General features: G+C 47.4%; 1 protein-coding gene across 7 annotated transcripts in view; it reads left to right on the top strand.

Moving 5' to 3' along the window:
- The window catches only part of TUB (TUB bipartite transcription factor), a 186,258-nt gene that overhangs the window by 140,188 nt on the left and 26,497 nt on the right, over positions 1–19,573 (top strand). For all 7 annotated transcript variants that reach the window (XM_033928541.1, XM_033928540.1, XM_033928544.1 and 4 more), the window contains one exon: positions 16,412–16,576. In XM_033928541.1, coding sequence (XP_033784432.1) covers positions 16,412–16,576 — 165 coding nt within the window. The remainder of the gene's footprint in view (positions 1–16,411; positions 16,577–19,573) is intronic.

Genomic DNA, 19,573 nt, shown 5'->3' with positions numbered 1-19,573 from the left:
GCGGCAATGTAGTTTGCGCTATTCCGTGCATTAAAGCCCTAGCGCACCTTAGTAAAAGGAGCCCTGAGCTGTGGCTATTGCACTTTATTTAATGTGATGGCTAATGTGTAAATTCTGTGAGCTCTCGAAATGATTTTTAGGGGATGAGATTGCTATGTAATACAAATGCTAGAAGTCTAGGAAACAAAATGGGAGAACTAGAGACGATAGCAAGACATGAGAACATGGATATCATTGGCATAACAGAAACATGGTGGAATGAAGAAAACAAATGGGACACAGTACTACAGGGATACAAACTATATAGAAGGGATCGAGAAGGGCAGAAAGGTGGAGGTATTGCCCTATATGTTAAGGAAGGAATAGATTATGTTGGAATGATTACAACAGACAGGAAAGAGAAGCTGGAGTCCCTCTGGATCAAAATTCCTGGTCACAATGGCGCAGATACAAAAATTGGCCTTTACTATCGTCCCCCAGGACAGGCGGAGGTCACTGACTCAGAAATGATGGAGGAAATCAAACAAGTATGCAAGACAGGCAATGTAGTTATATTGGGAGACTTCAATTTCCCAGGAATAGACTGGAAACTAGGAGCCTCCAACTGCGGCAAGGAGGCCAAATTCCTGGAGGTGCTAGGGGATTGCTTCCTGGAGCAAATGGTAAAAGAGCCGACAAGAGGCGACGCCACCTTGGACTTGGTCCTAAATGGTCTCACCGGACCGATAACAGAAGTAGAAGTCATGGTTCCACTGGGAACGAGTGATCACAATGTAATCAACTTTAAACTTGACATCGGGAAAGGGAAACATGCCAAAACCTTAACCACCACCTTAAACTTTAAAAAGGGTAAATACGATTGCATGAGAGCCATGGTAACAAAACGACTCGAGAAGATGGTGGACAAACTTGAAACAGTAGACCAGGCATGGTGCCTATTGAAAAATACTATTGCAGAAGCACAAGATCTCTACATTCCGAGGATTTCCAAAGATCGGAGAACTAAAGGCAAAGGAGAACCAGCATGGCTTACCATACAGGTGAAGGAAGCCATAAAAGAAAAGAAGGACTCTTTCAAAAAATGGAAATGCACGAAGACAACCGAAGCCTGGAACAAACATAAAGATGAACAGAAGAAATGTCACAAGGCGGTGAGGGATGCAAAACAGGACTATGAGGAAAAAATAGCCCGGGAGGCCAAAAACTTCAAGCCCTTCTTTAGATACGTGAAAGGGAAAAAACCTGCAAAAGAGGCAGTGGGACCCCTGGACGACATGGGAAGAAAAGGGTACATCAAGGAAGATAAACAAATCGCAGACAAACTAAATTCCTTCTTTGCGTCTGTCTTTACGAAGGAGGACACCTCAACAATACCTGAAGTGGAGAAACTGTTTACAGGAGAAATAAAGGACAGCCTCACCACAGTTGAAGTGAACTTAGATCAGATATACTACCAGATCGACAAACTTAAAAGTGACAAATCCCCTGGACCGGATGAAATTCACCCGAGAGTCTTGAAGGAATTGAAGGTCGAAATCGGAGAGTTACTGCAAAAACTTGCAAACCTGTCAATCAGAACTGGTCAGATACCAGACGACTGGAGGAAAGCGAACGTCACGCCAATTTTCAAAAAAGGATCGAGAGGAGAACCGGGCAACTATAGACCTGTGAGTCTTACATCTGTCCCCGGCAAGATGATTGAATCACTGATCAAGGATAGCATAGTTCAGCACTTGGACACACATGACTTGATGAAACCCAGTCAACATGGATTCAGGAAAGGGAAATCGTGTTTGACGAATTTACTCCAATTCTTTGAGACCGTGAACGAGCAAATTGATAGTGGAAAGCCGGTGGACATAATATACTTGGACTTCCAGAAAGCATTTGACAAAGTTCCACACAAAAGACTTCTTAGGAAACTACAAAGCCATGGCATAGAGGGAGATATACAAAGATGGATAGGCAAATGGCTGGAAAACAGGAAGCAGAGAGTGGGCATAAATGGGAAGTTCTCCGACTGGGAGAAAGTGACTAGTGGTGTACCCCAAGGCTCGGTACTTGGGCCGATCCTTTTTAATATTTATATCAATGACCTGGAAAACGGAACATCCAGTGAGATCATCAAGTTTGCAGACGACACAAAACTCTGCCGGGCAATCAAATCGCAGGAGGACAGTGAGGAACTCCAGAGCGATTTGTGTCGGTTAGAAAAATGGGCGGAGAAATGGCAGATGAAGTTCAACGTGGAGAAATGCAAGGTAATGCATTTAGGCAGTAAAAATAAGGAATACGAGTACAGAATGTCAGGTGCAACTCTGGGAAAAAGTGAACAAGAAAGGGATCTGGGTGTACTGATAGATAGGACCCTGAAGCCGTCGGCACAATGCGCGGCAGCGGCAAATAAGGCAAATAGAATGTTGGGCATGATAAAGAAAGGAATCTCGAGTAGATCGGAGAAAGTTATAATGCCGCTTTATAGGGCAATGGTCAGACCCCACTTGGAATACTGCGTCCAACATTGGTCTCCCTACTTAAAGAAGGATATAAAACTGCTGGAGAGGGTGCAGAGACGAGCAACTAAACTAGTGAAGGGTATGGAGAAACTGGAATATGAGGATCGACTTAAAACACTGGGATTGTTCTCCCTTGAGAAAAGGAGACTGCGTGGGGATATGATCGAAACCTTCAAAATACTGAAAGGAATCGACAAAATAGAGCAGAAAAAACTATTTACATTGTCCAATTTGACACGGACAAGAGGACATGAAATGAAGCTAAGGGGGGGCAAGTTCAGGACTAATATCAGGAAGTTCTGCTTCACACAGAGAGTGGTTGACATCTGGAATACTCTCCCAGGGGAGATTATTGCGGAATCGACAGTCCTAGGCTTCAAAAGCAAACTAGATGCATATCTCCTTGAGAGAGGCATATAAAGATATGGTTGGCTATAAAATAAGCCAGGTGTATACCTAGCAGGGCCTCCGCGTGTGCGGATCGCCGGACTTGATGGACCGAAGGTCTGATCCGGAGATGGCGCTTCTTATGTTCTTATGTTCTTATGTTCTACAAATTCCGAGTTACATACAAATCTGACTTAAGAACAGCTTTAAAAGCATAACTTGTTCTGCCTGTTCCTGACTGTAGCTCACCTTGAAACTACCGAGAAAGGCATGAGCTAAATCCAGTGTGGATTATACTCGGGGTTATTAGAGCAGAAGTAAATCACTTGTTTTGCAGGAAAAAGTATAATACTGACTGTTCCCAAGTTAAGACAGATCGGGCTGTAAGAGTTAACAAGGAAGGGTATATGCATGGGGAGGCTATTTGTGGGGAGCTTTTGGTTGAGGTGGTGTGGAAGTAGGAGATTTGACAATGAAGCACTGATATTTTTGCTTTATGTTGTATTTTGGTATTTGCATTTTATTTTTATTCTGCACTATAATGATGTTATCTACACTGCTTTGGGCGGGCCTCTTATTGGTTCACAGGAATATGGTCTATAAATAACTATTAAATGAAACAAAATAAAATCCCACAGTGGGCTCAGTTTCCTTCAGCTTTTCTTCCATTCTTTGTCTATGGTTGGGGGTGGGTGGGAAGCTTGGTGAATCAGATCCAGCATTTGAAACAGATCAGAGCTAATGTTTTTGAGTTTTAGTGTAGGGAAACACTTGAAGTTCTTTCATAAGCACTTCTAGTAGATGTGTCTTACATACTCAATACTCTCATAAGCGGCTGCACAAGTAATGAAGCCATAGGCAGAAGAGTAATAAGATGAGTAAGGCTGAATATTAGATTGTGAGGCTATACTGACGTAAGTCGAGAAAAACAGACATAGGATGTGACTAATTGTTCGTGCCAAGCTCTCCTGGATTTTTGTGCTATTGATTTTCTTCCACTAAAACTGCATCCTCATGGCTGTCATTTTGTAGACAATCTTAGAATGTGAAAGGATAGTTACTATCATGTTTTAAGGGAATAATGGATTTTCCAGTGCAGTAGGTGAAACATTCTAGACAAGTGGGTTATCTCTCAATGGCCACGAGCCATCTACAAAAGGAATCCACTCCAAATTGTTTTTTCTTTGACCCTCCTATACTTCACTGAGAGCTCTACTGCCACCTGTAGTTTTTCCCTTCTGCATGCAAGCGTGAAGAAGTGTTTCTGTTCTGCTCTCCCCTTCTTTTCTTCAATGTTTTTTCATCCTTTTTCAGGGTTTGCTTTGTGCTCGTAGCGTTTCTTTAGCTCTGCCTGTGTAGAGAACACGCAGACTCCGGTCTGCAGCAGACAGGCCGATCCTTGGTGGTACCTGTTAGCCAGCTTGCATTTGTTTCTTTGGTGCTCAAAGCCGTCCCCACATTTTCCTCACCTTCTGTATAGCAGGGGTTTGAGAACAGGCTTTTAGGCATCCTTTGGAGGCTTAGCAGTGTCTCAAAGGTCGCTGGCTGCGTTTTCGCCTCTACCCTTTCCCTTAGCACGTCCATTGGTTCGCAGGGGTGGAAGTACTTCAGGCACCGTATCTGGATGGCAGCCTGAAAATCAGTGTCAAAAAGGTATTCCCAGCATGGGGCAGTGATTCTCTGATTTCAGCTACTGTGAAAGAGCTGAGGCAGACTGCAGCACATTTCCATCACAGGTCACAGTGAGTAAGGCTGTCATAGCTGGTGAGGTGGATCGGGAGGGAAGGGGTATGATTTCCAGTTTTAGAGGTTTCTGCTTGTTCTCCTGTGTTCCCCCACCTGAAAAAAATACTAAAATTGTCATTTTTTAAAACTTAAGGTGAAAAATATTGTGATTTTGGCATGAATTTCTTAATGGCTACTATCTTTGATTTTTAGCGATCTTTTTTTTTTTTTTCAAAAGCCCCCTTCACTCCCAAAACTGCATTTTTTTGCCTCAAATCTTGTAGGGATGGAGTCCTTGGGCTCTTCTGTTTCAACTCTTTGCCAGGATTGCACAAATTTAGTGCCTCCAGAATGATCTTGTATTATGTGTTGCATGGCCTACCCGGGAGAGGTGGTAATGCCATGCTTAAGCTCTCCCCTGTCTAAGCAGGTGTCTAAACGGGTGGCCATTTCTTTTTTCGGAGCTCAGCAAGGCTGAAAGTTCCATGCAAAAAGATGCGGATGCCCCGCAGCCCAAGAAATGCAAGATCAAGTCATCTAAGGGTGACTCTACCCCCCCCCCCCACACACACTTGTTTGTCCAGGCTGCATACTCTGGAGAGTGAGGCTGTAGAGCCCCCTCCTCATCTTCTTTTGGCTGGAGTAGATTATGTTGTCGATACCTTGTATGACCTTATGCAGGTCCTGGATAAGATGTCGATGCATTTGAGATCTGCTCACAGAATGCTCTGGATTAGACAGTGGACTGGTGATTCTACCTCTAAGGCTACTCTTGCTAGGCTTCTCTTTAAAGGGCTGCTATTATTATTTGGCAAGGGCTTAGATGATCTCTTGCATTCTGTAGTGGACCGTCAACCTAAGACTCTGCCTGACAGCATATCCAGAACCTCTAGAGGTTCGGGGTGCTCTAATTTTTGTGGTTCCATGCATTCAAGCTCCATGTTTCAGAGACTTCCCCAGGGCTACAGGCAGAGGTTCTTGGGCTCCAGGCGTAGCCAGCCTTCTGCCTCCCGTTTGGCTCCTTCTGCCAAAAAGACGCAATGATACCAGGCCAAGGGAGGTCTCTCAGTGTTCCTGCAGGTTTGGGTGCACATCTCGTCCAATCAGTAGGTTCTGGACATTATTCAGTCTGGCTACAAGCAGGAATTTATCTTGTCTATGACAGATTGGTTTGTGGGCTGTCCCGTGGGGCTCCCAGACAAGACAGTCAAAGAGCAAACCACTGTACAAAGATTGTTGGATATTCAGGCCATGGAACCGGTGCCACCTGAAGACTCGGGCTCTGGCAGATGCTCCATATGCTTTATCTTGCCAAAGAAAGGTTCAGACAATTGGAGACCAATCCTAGATCTTACACTGCTCAAACAGAAAAAAACAAGTTAACAGTGCTCAAGGTCGCGCTTTCACATGGATGCAGTCTGTCATAGCAGTGGTGGCCCCAAGAGACTTCCTTGCCTCTCTGGATCTTGTAGAAGCTTACTTACTTATTCCCATTTATCAGACACTCTGGAAATTCCTCCAGTTTCATGTTCTGGAAAATCATTCCCAATTCTCAGCTCTGCCTTTTGGCTTGGCATAGGAGCCTTGTACCTTCACCAAGGTGATAGTGGTTGTGGCAGCTCCTTTGAGGAAGATGGGATTGCAGGTACACCCGTACTTGGATGATTGGCTGATCAGAGCCCCTTCGGCTGAGGATTGGCACACAGTGAAATCAGATGGTCCAGGTTCTGGAAGACCTTGGTTGGATTGTGAATTACAGGAAAAATAATTTGACCCCGATGCAATCCTTGGAACATCTAGGGTTCTTGTTCAACATGATAGCTGGCCGAGTGCTCCCACTTCCAAGGCCACTATTTCCAGATGGATCCATTGGGCCATTTTGTCAGCCTATTTTCTTTGTGGCAAACAGTCTCCTGTTTCAGTTAAGGTGCATTCTACCAGGATTATGGCCTCCTCATGGGCTGAGGCTAAGGCAGTATCCCTTGAAGAGATTTGTTGAGCTGCTCTGTGGTCCGCTCAGCACATGTTTGCCAAAAAAATACAGGTGCACTAAATGAGAAAACTGTACTTTTTTTTTTTTTTTTACCATAATGCATGTTACATAATAATAAGATGCAAAGTATGCAAATGCATGAGAAGCACCTCATTATTATGTAAATCAATAAATGGAGCCCCTCCCATATGAATGCACACCATGAAACTCTACCTCCCATCTTACTCTTCAAACCATAAACACCTCCCATACAAACCATAAAAACACCAACAAATTGGAAAGAACAGTTTAATGCAGCTTTATTTAACACTAACAAGGCTATTCACAATATAATTGTACCCAAGCCAAAGGGATAAAACCAGAACGTGACAAATCCAGATTGAATTCCTGAATATCCTCATCCTGATAAACATAAGCTTCCAACCTTAACCCCACCATATTACTAGCTAAGGATACTGCCAGACTTGGTACCCACCAAGCCCAAACAGTGTCAGTTGCAAATATGACTAAACAATGCCGGCAATCAAAAGTCAGCAAAGTAGAGTCAATGAAGGCTTATCATACAAGCCAAAACATGCACCGTGTAGGATCGCACATTATCCCAGGACAAGCAGGCATGATATTCTCACATGTGGGTGACGTCATCTACGGAGCCCCGGCGCGGACAGCTTTTCAAGCAAACTTGATAGAAGTTTCAAGTTTGCACACTGCACCACGCATGTGCGTGCCTTCTCGCCCACTAGAGGGCGCATCCCACCTCGTGGTCCTCAGTTCAAATTTTTCCGCGGAGCAAGAAAGCCCTGTGGATCTGAGCTCCAGTGTTTTTGCCTTCTAGCTGCCGCGTTTAGTTTGTTTTTCCATCGAATTAGTTCGCGGTACTGCTTTTTTCTTTTCGGTTCTTTTCAAAAAAAAAAAAAAAAAAGTATTTCGTTTTCGTCTGGCTCCGGGGGCTCCCGGAAGCCGTGGCCGGGGACGTCGGTACGTTCCCGGCCTTCTTCCTTTTCTTCGTGGATGTCCCGTCCTGTTACGGGATTCAAAAAGTGCAGCCGGTGCGAGAGGTTGCTTTCCATCACTGACCCTCACCGGTGGTGCATTGTCTGTCTGGGGCCCGAACATCCGACAGAGTCGTGTGATCGCTGCTCTACCTTCCAAAACAGGGCCCTACGTCGCCGCAAGGCCAGAATGGCGGATTTGTTCGCCGTCGACGCGCCGCCTAAGGCCTCGACGTCGGCCCCGGCTTCGGCCCCGGCCTTGACCTCGGCCTCGGCGTCCTCAGGGGCCTCGGCCTCGCCCCGACCCTCATCCTCGAAGGCGTCGTCAGTGAAGCAAGCTTCGGGTAAGTCCTCTGTTCCATCCCCTTCAGCAAAGAAGCCATCCTCGAGTCAGGCCAAAGCGGGTGGGTCGACCCCGGCCCCGCATCGGACCTCGACTCCGCACACCCCGAGGGAATACTCGAGACCGAGGTCGCCCTCCAGGGAGTGTGCCCCGGACTCGGAACTCCCCACCTTCGTGGGGATTCCGGCCTTCCAGGATCTCCTCCGAGCTCTGATCTCATCGGAGCTATCGGGAGCCCTGGAAGTGTTGCAGCGTGCTGCGGTCCCGGCGGCCTCGACCTCGGCCGGAGCACCTTCGGTCTCGGAGGCCCCGGCCTCGGCCCCCTCGACCGCGGGAGCCCCGGCCTCGGCGACCTCGGTCTCGGGTACAGTGACCCCGTTCACCTCGGTCTCGGCCCCGCCCCGGACCTCGACCTCGGGGGAACCCCCTGAGCAGAGTGTAAGGCCCAAAGAAAAGTTGCGCAGAGTGCGCCGTCTTTCCTCCTCTTCCTCCGGGTCGTCCAGACACGCCTCGCCCTCGACGCGATCTCGGACAGGGCGTCGATCGAGGAAGTCTAAGCGACCTCGAGGCTCGCCTCGGCGCGACCGTTCCTCGTCGTTCGGGGGCGAGGCGCTGCAGGTGTCGGAGTTGCGCCTCGACAATCCGAGGCTCCTCCGCTCACCTCGTGGGAAGTCTTCCCGGGCCGCCTCGCCGAGGAAACGGGAAAGTGTCCCACGAACCCCGGGGTCCTCACCCAAGGGTTCTGCGAGGAGGACAACTTCCCCTTCCCCCTCGAGGGCCCTCGAGAGGGGATCCTGGGATTCGGGATCGGTTAGGGATCCTCATTATTCCCATGAGGCCTCCCCCCTCTCCTCGGTGGGGCGGTCGAGAACCCCGTCTCCCCAGGCTAGGCCGTCCTCATTTTCATCCTTCGTTCAGGACATGGCCCAAGCCCTGGGGATTGACCAGATGGTATGTTCTCGGTATTCCAAAGAATTTTTGGAGGAACAGGACCTCCCCACTCCTCCTAGAGAGGTGCCTAGACTCCCTCTCAACAGCGTCCTTCTGCAGACCTGGCTGAAGAACCTGTCAAACCCTCTTACAGTCACGTCTGTACCTTCAAAAATGGAATCGAAGTATAGAACGATTCCTCCTAAAGGGTTCGATAAGGCGCAGCTCTCACACCAGTCCCTTCTGGTGGAGTCAGCTCTTAAAAAATCACAGCCCTCACGGGTTTCTGCGACGGTTCCACCAGGCAGGGAAGGGCGGACCCTGGACAAGTTTGGCCGTCGCCTCTATTCAAATTCCCTGATGGCCACCAGGGTTCTAAATTACGCCTTCACCTTTTCCTCCTATTTGCGGGGTATGGTGAAGGATCTTCCTCAATATCGAAACTCGTTACCGGACTCCCAAAGAGCAGGATTCGACAAGTTTATGTCCAACCTGTCTCAATTGCGGTTGTACCTATTCCATGCAGTGTACGACGCCTTTGAGCTGGTTTCGAGAGTGTCGGCCCTCGCGGTGGCCATGCGCCGCTTGGCCTGGCTTCGCACCCTCGACATGGACCCAAACCTGCAGGAACGCCTGGCAGACTTGCCTTGTGTGGGGTCCGAGTTATTCGACGAGTCATTGGATGCGGCGACCAAACGCTTGTCGGAACAGGAGCGCTCTCTAGCATCCCTGGTCCGCCCCAAACCTAGGCCCCCGCCTCAGAAACCCTTTCGGCCTCCGCCGCGCCGATACCCTCAGAAGTCGACCCCGGCTTTCTCGAGACCGCCTCCGAGACGTCCGTCTCAGCGAGGCAGAGGGGGACAAACCCAAGCCCCGGCGCAGGGCCCTTCTAAGCCAGCGCCTTCCTTTTGACGGGCTGAGCGGACGGGGCGGGTTCCCCTCCGCACTTTCACAGGAACCCCTTCCTATCGGGGGCCGTCTCCGGTCCTTCCGGGAGGCATGGACCGGGATTACCTCAGACGCTTGGGTGCTCCGGATCGTCTCCGAGGGCTACTCGCTCAACTTTGTGTCCTCGCCGCCGGACAGTCCCCCGAGTTTAGTCCCCTGCAACCGTTCGCAGCTACCGACCCTTATAACCGAAGCCAAAGCCCTCTTGAAGCTTCGGGCGGTCGAGCCGGTCCCCAAGGACCAGTGGGGTACGGGGTTTTACTCCCGCTACTTTTTGGTCCCAAAAAAGACCGGGGACCTGCGCCCCATACTGGACCTCAGGAAGCTCAACAAATTCCTGGCCCGGGAGAAGTTTCGAATGCTATCTCTCCCGGTTCTGTATCCCCTCTTGGAGGAAGGGGACTGGATGTGCTCCCTAGACCTGAAGGAAGCATACACCCATGTTCCGGTGCACCCCGCCTGTCGAAGATTCTTACGATTCCAGGTGGGGGACCTCCACCTCCAGTACAGGGTACTGCCCTTCGGCCTGGCCGCGTCCCCACGAGTATTCACGAAGTGCATGGTGGTGGTTGCAGCAGCCCTCAGGTCACGGGGACTCCACGTGTTCCCTTACCTGGACGATTGGCTCATCAAAGCCCCGACCAGGGAGGGGGTTATCTCAGCGACCCGACAGTCTATTACCTTCCTGCAAACTCTCGGGTTCGAGATAAACTTTCCAAAGTCTCAGTTGAGGCCGTCGCAGTCTCTTCAATTCATAGGTGCCGTGCTGGACACGGTGCGCCTACGCTCCTACCTGCCGACCCAGCGGTTGGAAGCCTTGGTACGGATGAGTCGCCAGGTCTCTCAACTGTCGAAAGTGTCGGCCAAGCACATGATGATGCTGCTGGGCCATATGGCCTCGACGGTACATGTCACGCCGTTTGCGAGGCTACACCTGAGGATCCCCCAGTGGACCCTCGCATCCCAGTGGCGTCAGGAGTGCGACCCGGTGTCTCGCCTCATTTCGGTGACTCCGCTTTTGCGGAAATCGCTACGTTGGTGGACAGACTCTTCAAATCTGTCCAGGGGGCTATTGTTCCGCACTCCGCCTTTTCACAAGGTCCTGACCACGGACTCCTCGGAGTACGCGTGGGGAGCCCATCTCGACGGTCTTCGCACGCAGGGCCTGTGGACGGCAGAAGACCGTCGGTGTCATATCTACGTGCTAGAGCTGCGGGCCATCTTCCTAGCACTTCGAGCCTTCGTTCACATGTTGCAGGACCAGGTGGTCCTCGTCCGCACGGACAATCAGGTGGCAATGTATTATGTGAACAAGCAGGGAGGAACGGGGTCATGGCCCCTCTGCTCCGAGGCTCTTCGCCTCTGGGAGTGGGCGGCCTCCCGGAACATCTTCCTCCGGGCGGTCTACATCCAAGGAGAACGGAATTGCCTGGCGGACAAACTGAGTCGACTTCTGCAACCGCACGAGTGGACTCTACACTCAGCAGTTCTACGCGAGGTTTTCGCTCGCTGGGGAACGCCACAGGTGGATCTGTTTGCCTCTCCGGAGACACACAAACTACCACTATATTGTTCTCGGATGTACTCGCAGGACCGTCTGGAAGCGGATGCCTTCCTACTCGACTGGGAAGGGAGGTTCCTGTATGCATTCCCTCCGTTCCCTCTGATCATGCGAACGTTGGTACACCTAAAATCGTCCACGGCCACGATGATTCTCATAGCACCTCGGTGGCCGCGTCAGCACTGGTTCTCCCTGCTGCTCCAACTCAGTGCCAGGGAGCCTCTTCCCCTGCCTGTCTCTCCTTCTCTGCTGTCGCAGAGTCAAGGATCCATGTTACATCCCAATCTGCAGTCATTGCACCTGACAGCCTGGTTTCTTGTTCCCTGACTCCTCCGGACCTGTCTCAATCGGTGAAGGAGGTGTTGGAAGCCTCCCGCAAGATCTCGACGAGGCTTTGCTATGCGCAGAAATGGACCAGGTTTTCCACCTGGTGCTCGTCTTTTCACCTGGATCCGGTATCAGTTCCGGTATCCTCGGTTTTAGAATATTTGTTTCATTTGTCGCGCTCCGGCTTGAAAACCACTTCGGTGCGGGTTCATCTCAGTGCGATTTCTGCTTTCCACCAACCTCTGGAGGGACGCCCTCTGTCACTCCATCCCTTGGTGACACGCTTCATGAAAGGGTTACTCAGGGTTTGTCCCCCTCTTAAGCCTCCGTCCGTCGTGTGGAATTTGAATGTGGTTCTGGCTCAACTGATGAAACCCCCGTTTGAGCCACTCAACAAGTCCCTCTTGAAATTTCTGACTTGGAAGGCGGTGTTTCTAATTGCCCTCACCTCCGCCAGGCGGATTGGGGAGTTGCAAGCCTTGGTTGCGGACCCTCCTTTCACTGTCTTTCATCACGACAAGGTGGTCCTCCGCACCCATCCTAAGTTTTTACCTAAAGTTGTTTCTGACTTCCACCTCAATCAGTCCATTGTCCTTCCTGTGTTCTTCCCGAAGCCCCACTCCCATCCAGGCGAGACGGCGCTTCACACGCTTGACTGTAAGAGAGCGTTGGCATTTTATCTTCAACGCACCAGACCTCATCGGAAGGTTCCTCAATTGTTTTTGTCCTTCGATCCCAATCGATTAGGGCATCCAGTTTCCAAGCGCACTCTGTCTAACTGGTTGGCCGCTTGCATTTCCTTTTGCTACACTCAGGCTGGCCTTCCTCCCCCGGGTCGAGTCACGGGGCACAAGGTCCGAGCGATGGCAGCTTCGATAGCTTTCCTCCGATCCACCCCGATGGAGGACATATGTAAGGCTGCCACTTGGTCTTCGGTTCATACATTCACCTCTCATTACTGTCTGGACACCTTGTCCAGAAACGATGGCCGGTTTGGCCAGTCGGTGTTACGTAACCTGTTTTCATAAATTGCCATCCTCCCACCTACCCTTTTTTGGTTGGCTTGGAGGTCACCCACATGTGAGAATATCATGCCTGCTTGTCCTGGGATAAAGCACAGTTACTTACCGTAACAGGTGTTATCCAGGGACAGCAGGCATATATTCTCACAACCCGCCCGCCTCCCCGGGGATGGCTTCCTTGCTAGTTATGGAACTGAGGACCACGAGGTGGGATGCGCCCTCTAGTGGGCGAGAAGGCACGCACATGCGTGGTGCAGTGTGCAAACTTGAAACTTCTATCAAGTTTGCTTGAAAAGCTGTCCGCGCCGGGGCTCCGTAGATGACGTCACCCACATGTGAGAATATATGCCTGCTGTCCCTGGATAACACCTGTTACGGTAAGTAACTGTGCTTTTTCATTCATCAATTGAAGTCCATTCTAATGCCATACACCACTTGTCAAATAAGCAAAAATAGGGCAAAAAACCTCTCTAAATAATCGAGAGTGGAGTGATTAAAAATGATGTCTGAAGGCACTATAGAATAATCACTCAGATGTTCATAATCACATGTTTACAACTCTATACAACTGTTAATGAGTTTTTATGCTCAGAGAAATGGAGGTGATAACAGGGAAAACCCCAACGCTACCACTTCATCGCCCAATCATCGCATATTCAACAACTAGTTGATGATTGGGCGGTGAGGTGGTACTGTTGGGGTTTTCCCTGTTATCACCTCCATTTCTCTGAGCATAAAAACTCATTAACAGTTGTATATAGTTGTAAACATGTGATTATGAACATCTGAGTGATTATTCTATAATGCCTTCATACACCACTTGTCAGCAGTTTTGACTAGTTAAAATTGGAGTCATCACTAAGGTGACATTGTTTTAGCGCACAAGACTATGTGATCCCCATATAAACTGATATACTTATGGGACTACTGATTTCTTTTTATTCGCATTTGTGCCATTTGCAATTGTTTTTAATATATTCTGCAACTTTGTGTGTTTAATGAACCTGTGAATTTCCAGTTCATTGACTCCACTTTTCCGTCTTTTGATTGCCGGCATTGTTTTGTGGTTTTCCTTATATCAAGTAGATGTTGGAGGTTTTTTGTTTTGTTGTTTTCAGTGGCAAATATAACCACCATCATTCTAGGACCATTGAAGACTTCCCTGGGCTCTCGCTCAGCCTAGAAAAGAGTATGACCAGTTGTCCTAATGCCGAGTGATAAATTCTAAGGCTGCCTCTGGATCTTTAATAATCAATTCCAAGCCTGCATTGGATAAGTGGACTCCACCCTTTCCATAAAGGCCAGAACAGTTCTAATCTGCCTAGTGCCTATGCATGCCTAATCTGCAAACCCACCAATCTCCCAACCTGCTGTTAATCTTCACTAAACCCCCAAACTACTTTTTTTGCCCTTGGAATAAATTTAGACCAGAATAATTTATAATTTAACACTCCAAAACTTGACAAGAGTTGTTCCAAATTCTGCTTTAAAGGCCTGATAAGTTACTTCATGTCCAGGATATTTCTGAAAGAAAAGGAGAGTAGACACACAATTCAATACAAGTAGTGAATAGAAAGTTGAATAATGAATGAGTTGGATCACAGACAGTATGGTACACAAACATGTTATTGATTAGATACCCATTATGGCTACATTGTGGCAAGCACCTGGATCAAGGTGAAAGCTATACCTTAAAAACATATATAGCCATGCTGTACAAACATGTCTGGTCATTCTGAGATACTGAGACTCAAAAGTCATATCTCAGCATTGCTATAGTCCAATACCATTCTGATGTGAGGCAGAACCTCCCCCTCACCCACCCACTGACATTCTTCTGATTGTCAAAACCCATTGATTCCTATTAATACTAAAAGGATCATCAGAGGTGAAATACTCTACTGAGAGCAGTAGATTTACTGCCTTACTGACAATTCTTCATCAATCCTGTTTATCTATCTCAATTAATTGTTATTTTCAACATACTCACGACTTTCTTAACTTATTTCAATTTGATTTTGTTATATGGTTTCTTCACATTATGCTGTATTATCACTCAGTCTTATTAAAACCTTCCAGAGAGCTAAACACTTATCTTGATTGCATCGGGGGTATGATGAAGCTGACACAAATTCATGTTTCGCCCACACCAGACTATCTCAAGGCAATCTCCCTGAAAAAATAAAAAAACATTTGTCAAAATTGAGAATTTTCTTCAAAATTCATACTTCTTACATTAAACTTTCTGTGTCGCTCCCACCTCTGATTCTGTCAAGACATTTATGACTCATTGGCGCCTAGTTTCAAAATGATACCTTTGACCTTGGTGGTCTAGGGTCAAGCTGCCTGGGGAGTCTTTTTAGCTCCACTGCCCACAGTAACTGCATTGAACATAGTGCAGATGCAACTGCAGGACTGGCAATTCACTTAAGATGTGGTAAATATCTGTACTGTATAGGAACTGCATGGGCAATAATATTTACCGCGTGCTAAAAAGCATAGCGCACCTTTGTAAAAGAGGGGGATAGTTAAAATTAGTGAGAAGTTTTTAAGATGTTATTTTGCACATGAAGCACAAGAAGCACTTTATCTAAAAATTCATTAAAGAAAAGCAGATTCAATGATGATATATATGCCAGTGAGGAATCGTTCGGCCATGTTTAACAACAGGCTGGAGGGGACATATCTGAAGAAACTGCTAAAATATATAGATTGGACCTGTTGGACCGCTGCGTGAGTGGACTGCTGGGCATGATGGACCTCAGGTCTGACCCAGCGGAGGCATTGCTTATGTTCTTCTGTTTTTACTGCTTGATTATGGTTTTATGGACTTTATTTTTTCCATTGTGGCTTTAGTGGTGATACTGCTATAAAATACATGCAGAAATGCCATTCCACCTTTCTTCTACGTATTCTCCACCCCCAGGATTGGCTGCATGTGTACTGCATACAAGAGGGTGATGTGTTTTATAAATACCCACTTAAGCACATGGAATGCTGTTCTGCAGTGCTCAAGTTCTATATAAAATTGGCCCCATATCACTTTTTTTTTTCTTTCATAAGCTAAAAATAACTATAATTAGAACTTCTCAGGAGGCAGGTACAAATTAATGTCTTTGGCTGTTGAGACCATCTGAAAAGAAATAAAAATGTCTTTGTGGTTGTTGCATTCCTGAGGCATTTCCTGTAGATTTATTCAATGTACATAAGAACATAAGAAGTTGCCTCCACTGGGTCAGACCAGAGGTCCATCGCGCCCAGCAGTCCGCTCCCGCGGCGGCCCATTAGGCCTATTGCCTGAACAGTGGTCCCAGACTAATTTTGTAACTTACCTCTAATCCTATCCTTATAACCTACCTCTACTCCTATCTGTACCCCTCAATCCCAAATTCCAGCAGTCAGCTTTTATCAGATACAACTTGGTGCCTGGTGCTGAATATCCAGGTGTAGCTTTAAATGCCCAATTGGCATTGTAAACCAACTCTTTTGAAGTTTAAATATTGGGAGGGGAGTAGGATTTTTTTTTTTTTTCTGTGCTTGCCCCCTTTATTTTTCATCTGTATTATGTGTTTTTCAGTATTCTTATTATGCTTCCATTTAGGACTTCAAACACAATGAAATTTTCATATTCCTGGAACATTAATTTCAATATTTTGTGGCTTGACAGGAATTGATGGCCCAGCTGCTTTCCAAGATGAAGTTCGTGATATAGGAAGTCAGGTTCAGATTTTAACTGTTGGACAGTCAAGCCAAGAGGAGGAGGATGGAGATATATTGCCTAATACCCAACAACAAAACAAACAGGACCTTCGAATAACCATGCAGAAAAAAGGTAGGTTTAGGGGAAATTTCACAACCGAAGAGCCCCGTGTAACAAAGCTGTGGTAGCAAATCTTGGCACGGCAAATGTGATTCAGCCCATAGGAAATGAATGGGTTACGTTGCATTTTCCGCGCAGGAATTGCTACCGTGACTTTGTAAAAGGGGCCCCCATATGATTAAACCAGAACCGGGTTTTCTGCTGTAGAGAGAAGGTTCTATTGAAACAATATTTCTTTAAACCTGTGAGCTTCAGCATTGAATTTCCAGTTTTACGGAGCCAGCTAACATATAGCCAGTTAAGAGTGACAGCACTTAACCAGCTTTGGGACGGTCACGCCCCTGGTACCACCTACCCGAGGACGTAGGCTGAGTGTGCTTTCAATGCCTAACCGAGGGTGTAGACCGATGGTCTTAGCTAATCTGAGCTCAAACACTCAGAGCAGGTTGCGGTCTTAGAGTTAGGCACTAGGCCAGCATTCCTCCCCTGAAGAGTCACCCTGGTGAACTCCAACTATGCTCCTTTCTGCTGGGAGTCCATTAATCACCCCTCCTTTCAGTTCTTGACCCCTCATAAAGTCCCCTAAGGGCTGAGGGGGTTCACACTAAAGCTTCCCTCCCTTTCAGGAGTCCATCTTAAGTATTTAAGAATCTCTTTTCTTTATAAATCACCCCTTTTCTCTACAATTCACTTGTATACAAATTAGGATGTCAATTAGTTAATCCAATCTTCTTTACTATTGGGCAAAGTAACACTCTGGGGAAATAGGGGTAGCTAGTTTCTAACACCACCCACCTAGTCTTCTACTGTGACTAGAACTTCCCCAGTAGAAACTATGTTGACCCAGCTATTCCCTGTTTAACCCCAGTTACCTATCGCCCATCCTCTAGGAAACCCTTGGGACAGTTAGACTCTGGTGTAGAGAATGACATGGGGAAAAAATTTGTTCTGCTCATTATGCAATATTTGTGACTGTAGTGCTGAAGTGCTTATTCATCCACAGTATCACTGTTTAGAGTTTTTTTTCCTGGCGTGCTGAATGACATGGTGGTGCTCTACAGGCTGTTATATTGCTGTTTTTCACCTTTTTGTGTAAAGTCACGTGTGGAAGTGTTTATCTTAATGAAGTGGAGTTTTTTTGCCAGATGAAGCAGAACTGAAGCTTTTTCTCCACTTCTTTTTCTTTTTTCTTTTTTGTTTTCGTGTTTTGTCTACTTGTGTTTGAATGACTGCAATGTGTGGTTGGGTGAAACCTTTCAGTGGTGTAGAGTCCCCTGTTAGTTCCATATAGGGTATTGATTAGAGTAATAAGAAAACATTTGTCCCCATCACCATCCCGTCCCCACGAGTTCGGTCCCCGTCACCGCCCCGTCCCTGCAAATCTAGACAGAAGATTGTTCTTTAAGTAGAAGGAGTTAACCAAAGTAGATGGGATTGGGGAAGGGAAGTAAGGAGAAAAGGCAGGGAAGATTGAGAGGGAAGAGTCAAAAGGGATAGCGATTCAAATATTCTTAATCTATCCTCTTTCCTAGCATCTTCTTCCCACTCTCTCTTCCCCATTTCCCAGCGTCTTCTCCCCACTCTCTTCTCCATTTCCCAGCGTCTTCTCCCCACTCTCTCTTCCCCATTTCCCAGCTTCTTCTCCCCACTCTCTCTTCCCCTATTTCCCAGCGTCTTCTACCCTCTCTTTCTTCCCCAGTTCCCTTCAGGCTGCTTCAGTGTCTTCTCCTTTCCATCCCCCCCAGCACCCTTTGCGCAGTACAGCATCTCCCTCCCGCCGGCCAGCCTTGCGTCTCCCTCCCTTCCCCTTATCAAGTTCAAGTTTATTAAAATATTTGTTTGACCGCTTAATCTAATTTCTAAGCGATTAACATAATAAAATTATCTTCTCTTCATGGCAATTTCTATACTGCTATGTGTTGCATTGGCAGCCAGAGCCTTGAAGTTGCGTCGTGTTGGCTGCTGGAAAAGTCTCCTCTGATGCAACCGGAAACAGGAAGTTGCATCAGAGGAGATTTTTCCAGCAGCCAAATGTGACACGACTTCAAGGCTCTGGCTGCAATACAACACATAGCCTTATAGAAATTGCACAGAAGAGAAGGTAAGGGAAAGGGAGGGAGGGAGATGCCCGGCCGGACGGCTGGTGGGAGAGAGGGGGCTGCCGGACCGTGCGTGCTCACTCCTTTAATTGCGGAGACAAGACCATTCACCACTCCACGGGGCGGTGAATGGCCTTGTCCCCATACTCATGGTGACCTTTTTTTTATCACTGTTTTGGCGGGTTAGCTGTGGGTAACAATTATTGTGTCATTCTCTACTCTGGTGTGTCCCTTTCTCAAGGAAGCATTCTCTCACATGATGGAACATATACCCCATCAAAGGGAAACTGTGTAAAGATAGGACTGACTTTTACATGGTCCTATTTATGCAGTGATCTTGGCCGGTTAAGTGCTGAATATCTGCACTTAATTAGCCAAGTGCTGATTCTACCTCCCGGAATGCCCCCCAAATAGTTTTCAGTTAGGCGCTAACCAGACATTTTTAGCAGCAATAACCAGTTAGCAGAAACAGGAAGCAGGTGATTTAAGTAGTCAGGGGCTATTTTGGCCAGTTAAATCAATTTGAATATTGACCTGGTAGATTATACTACTACTACTTATCACTTATATAGCGTTGAAAGGCATATGCAGTGCTGTACCTTTTGACATTTATAGACAGTCCCTGCTTGGAAGAGCTTACAATCTAACTTGGACAGGCAGACACAACATATAGGGTTGGGGATGCAGAACCCAAGGTGAAAGGAGTCAGGAGTTGAAAGTACTCTCAAAGAGGTGGACTTTTAACTGGACCTTGAGCACTGCCAGAGACGGAGCCCACTGTAGAGATTCGAGCAGTTTGTTCCAAGCAGACGGCACACAAGGCAGAAAGGTCGGAGTCTGGAGTTGGCAGCTGAAGAGAAGGACACAGATAGGACGGACTTGCCAGCTGAACGGAGCTCATGGGGGGATC

Source organism: Geotrypetes seraphini, chromosome 19 (genome assembly GCF_902459505.1).
Source record: "Geotrypetes seraphini chromosome 19, aGeoSer1.1, whole genome shotgun sequence".
NCBI lineage: Eukaryota > Metazoa > Chordata > Amphibia > Gymnophiona > Dermophiidae > Geotrypetes > Geotrypetes seraphini.
The sequence above is the reverse complement of the archived record's forward strand: the minus strand, read 5'-3'. Positions and strand labels throughout refer to the sequence as shown.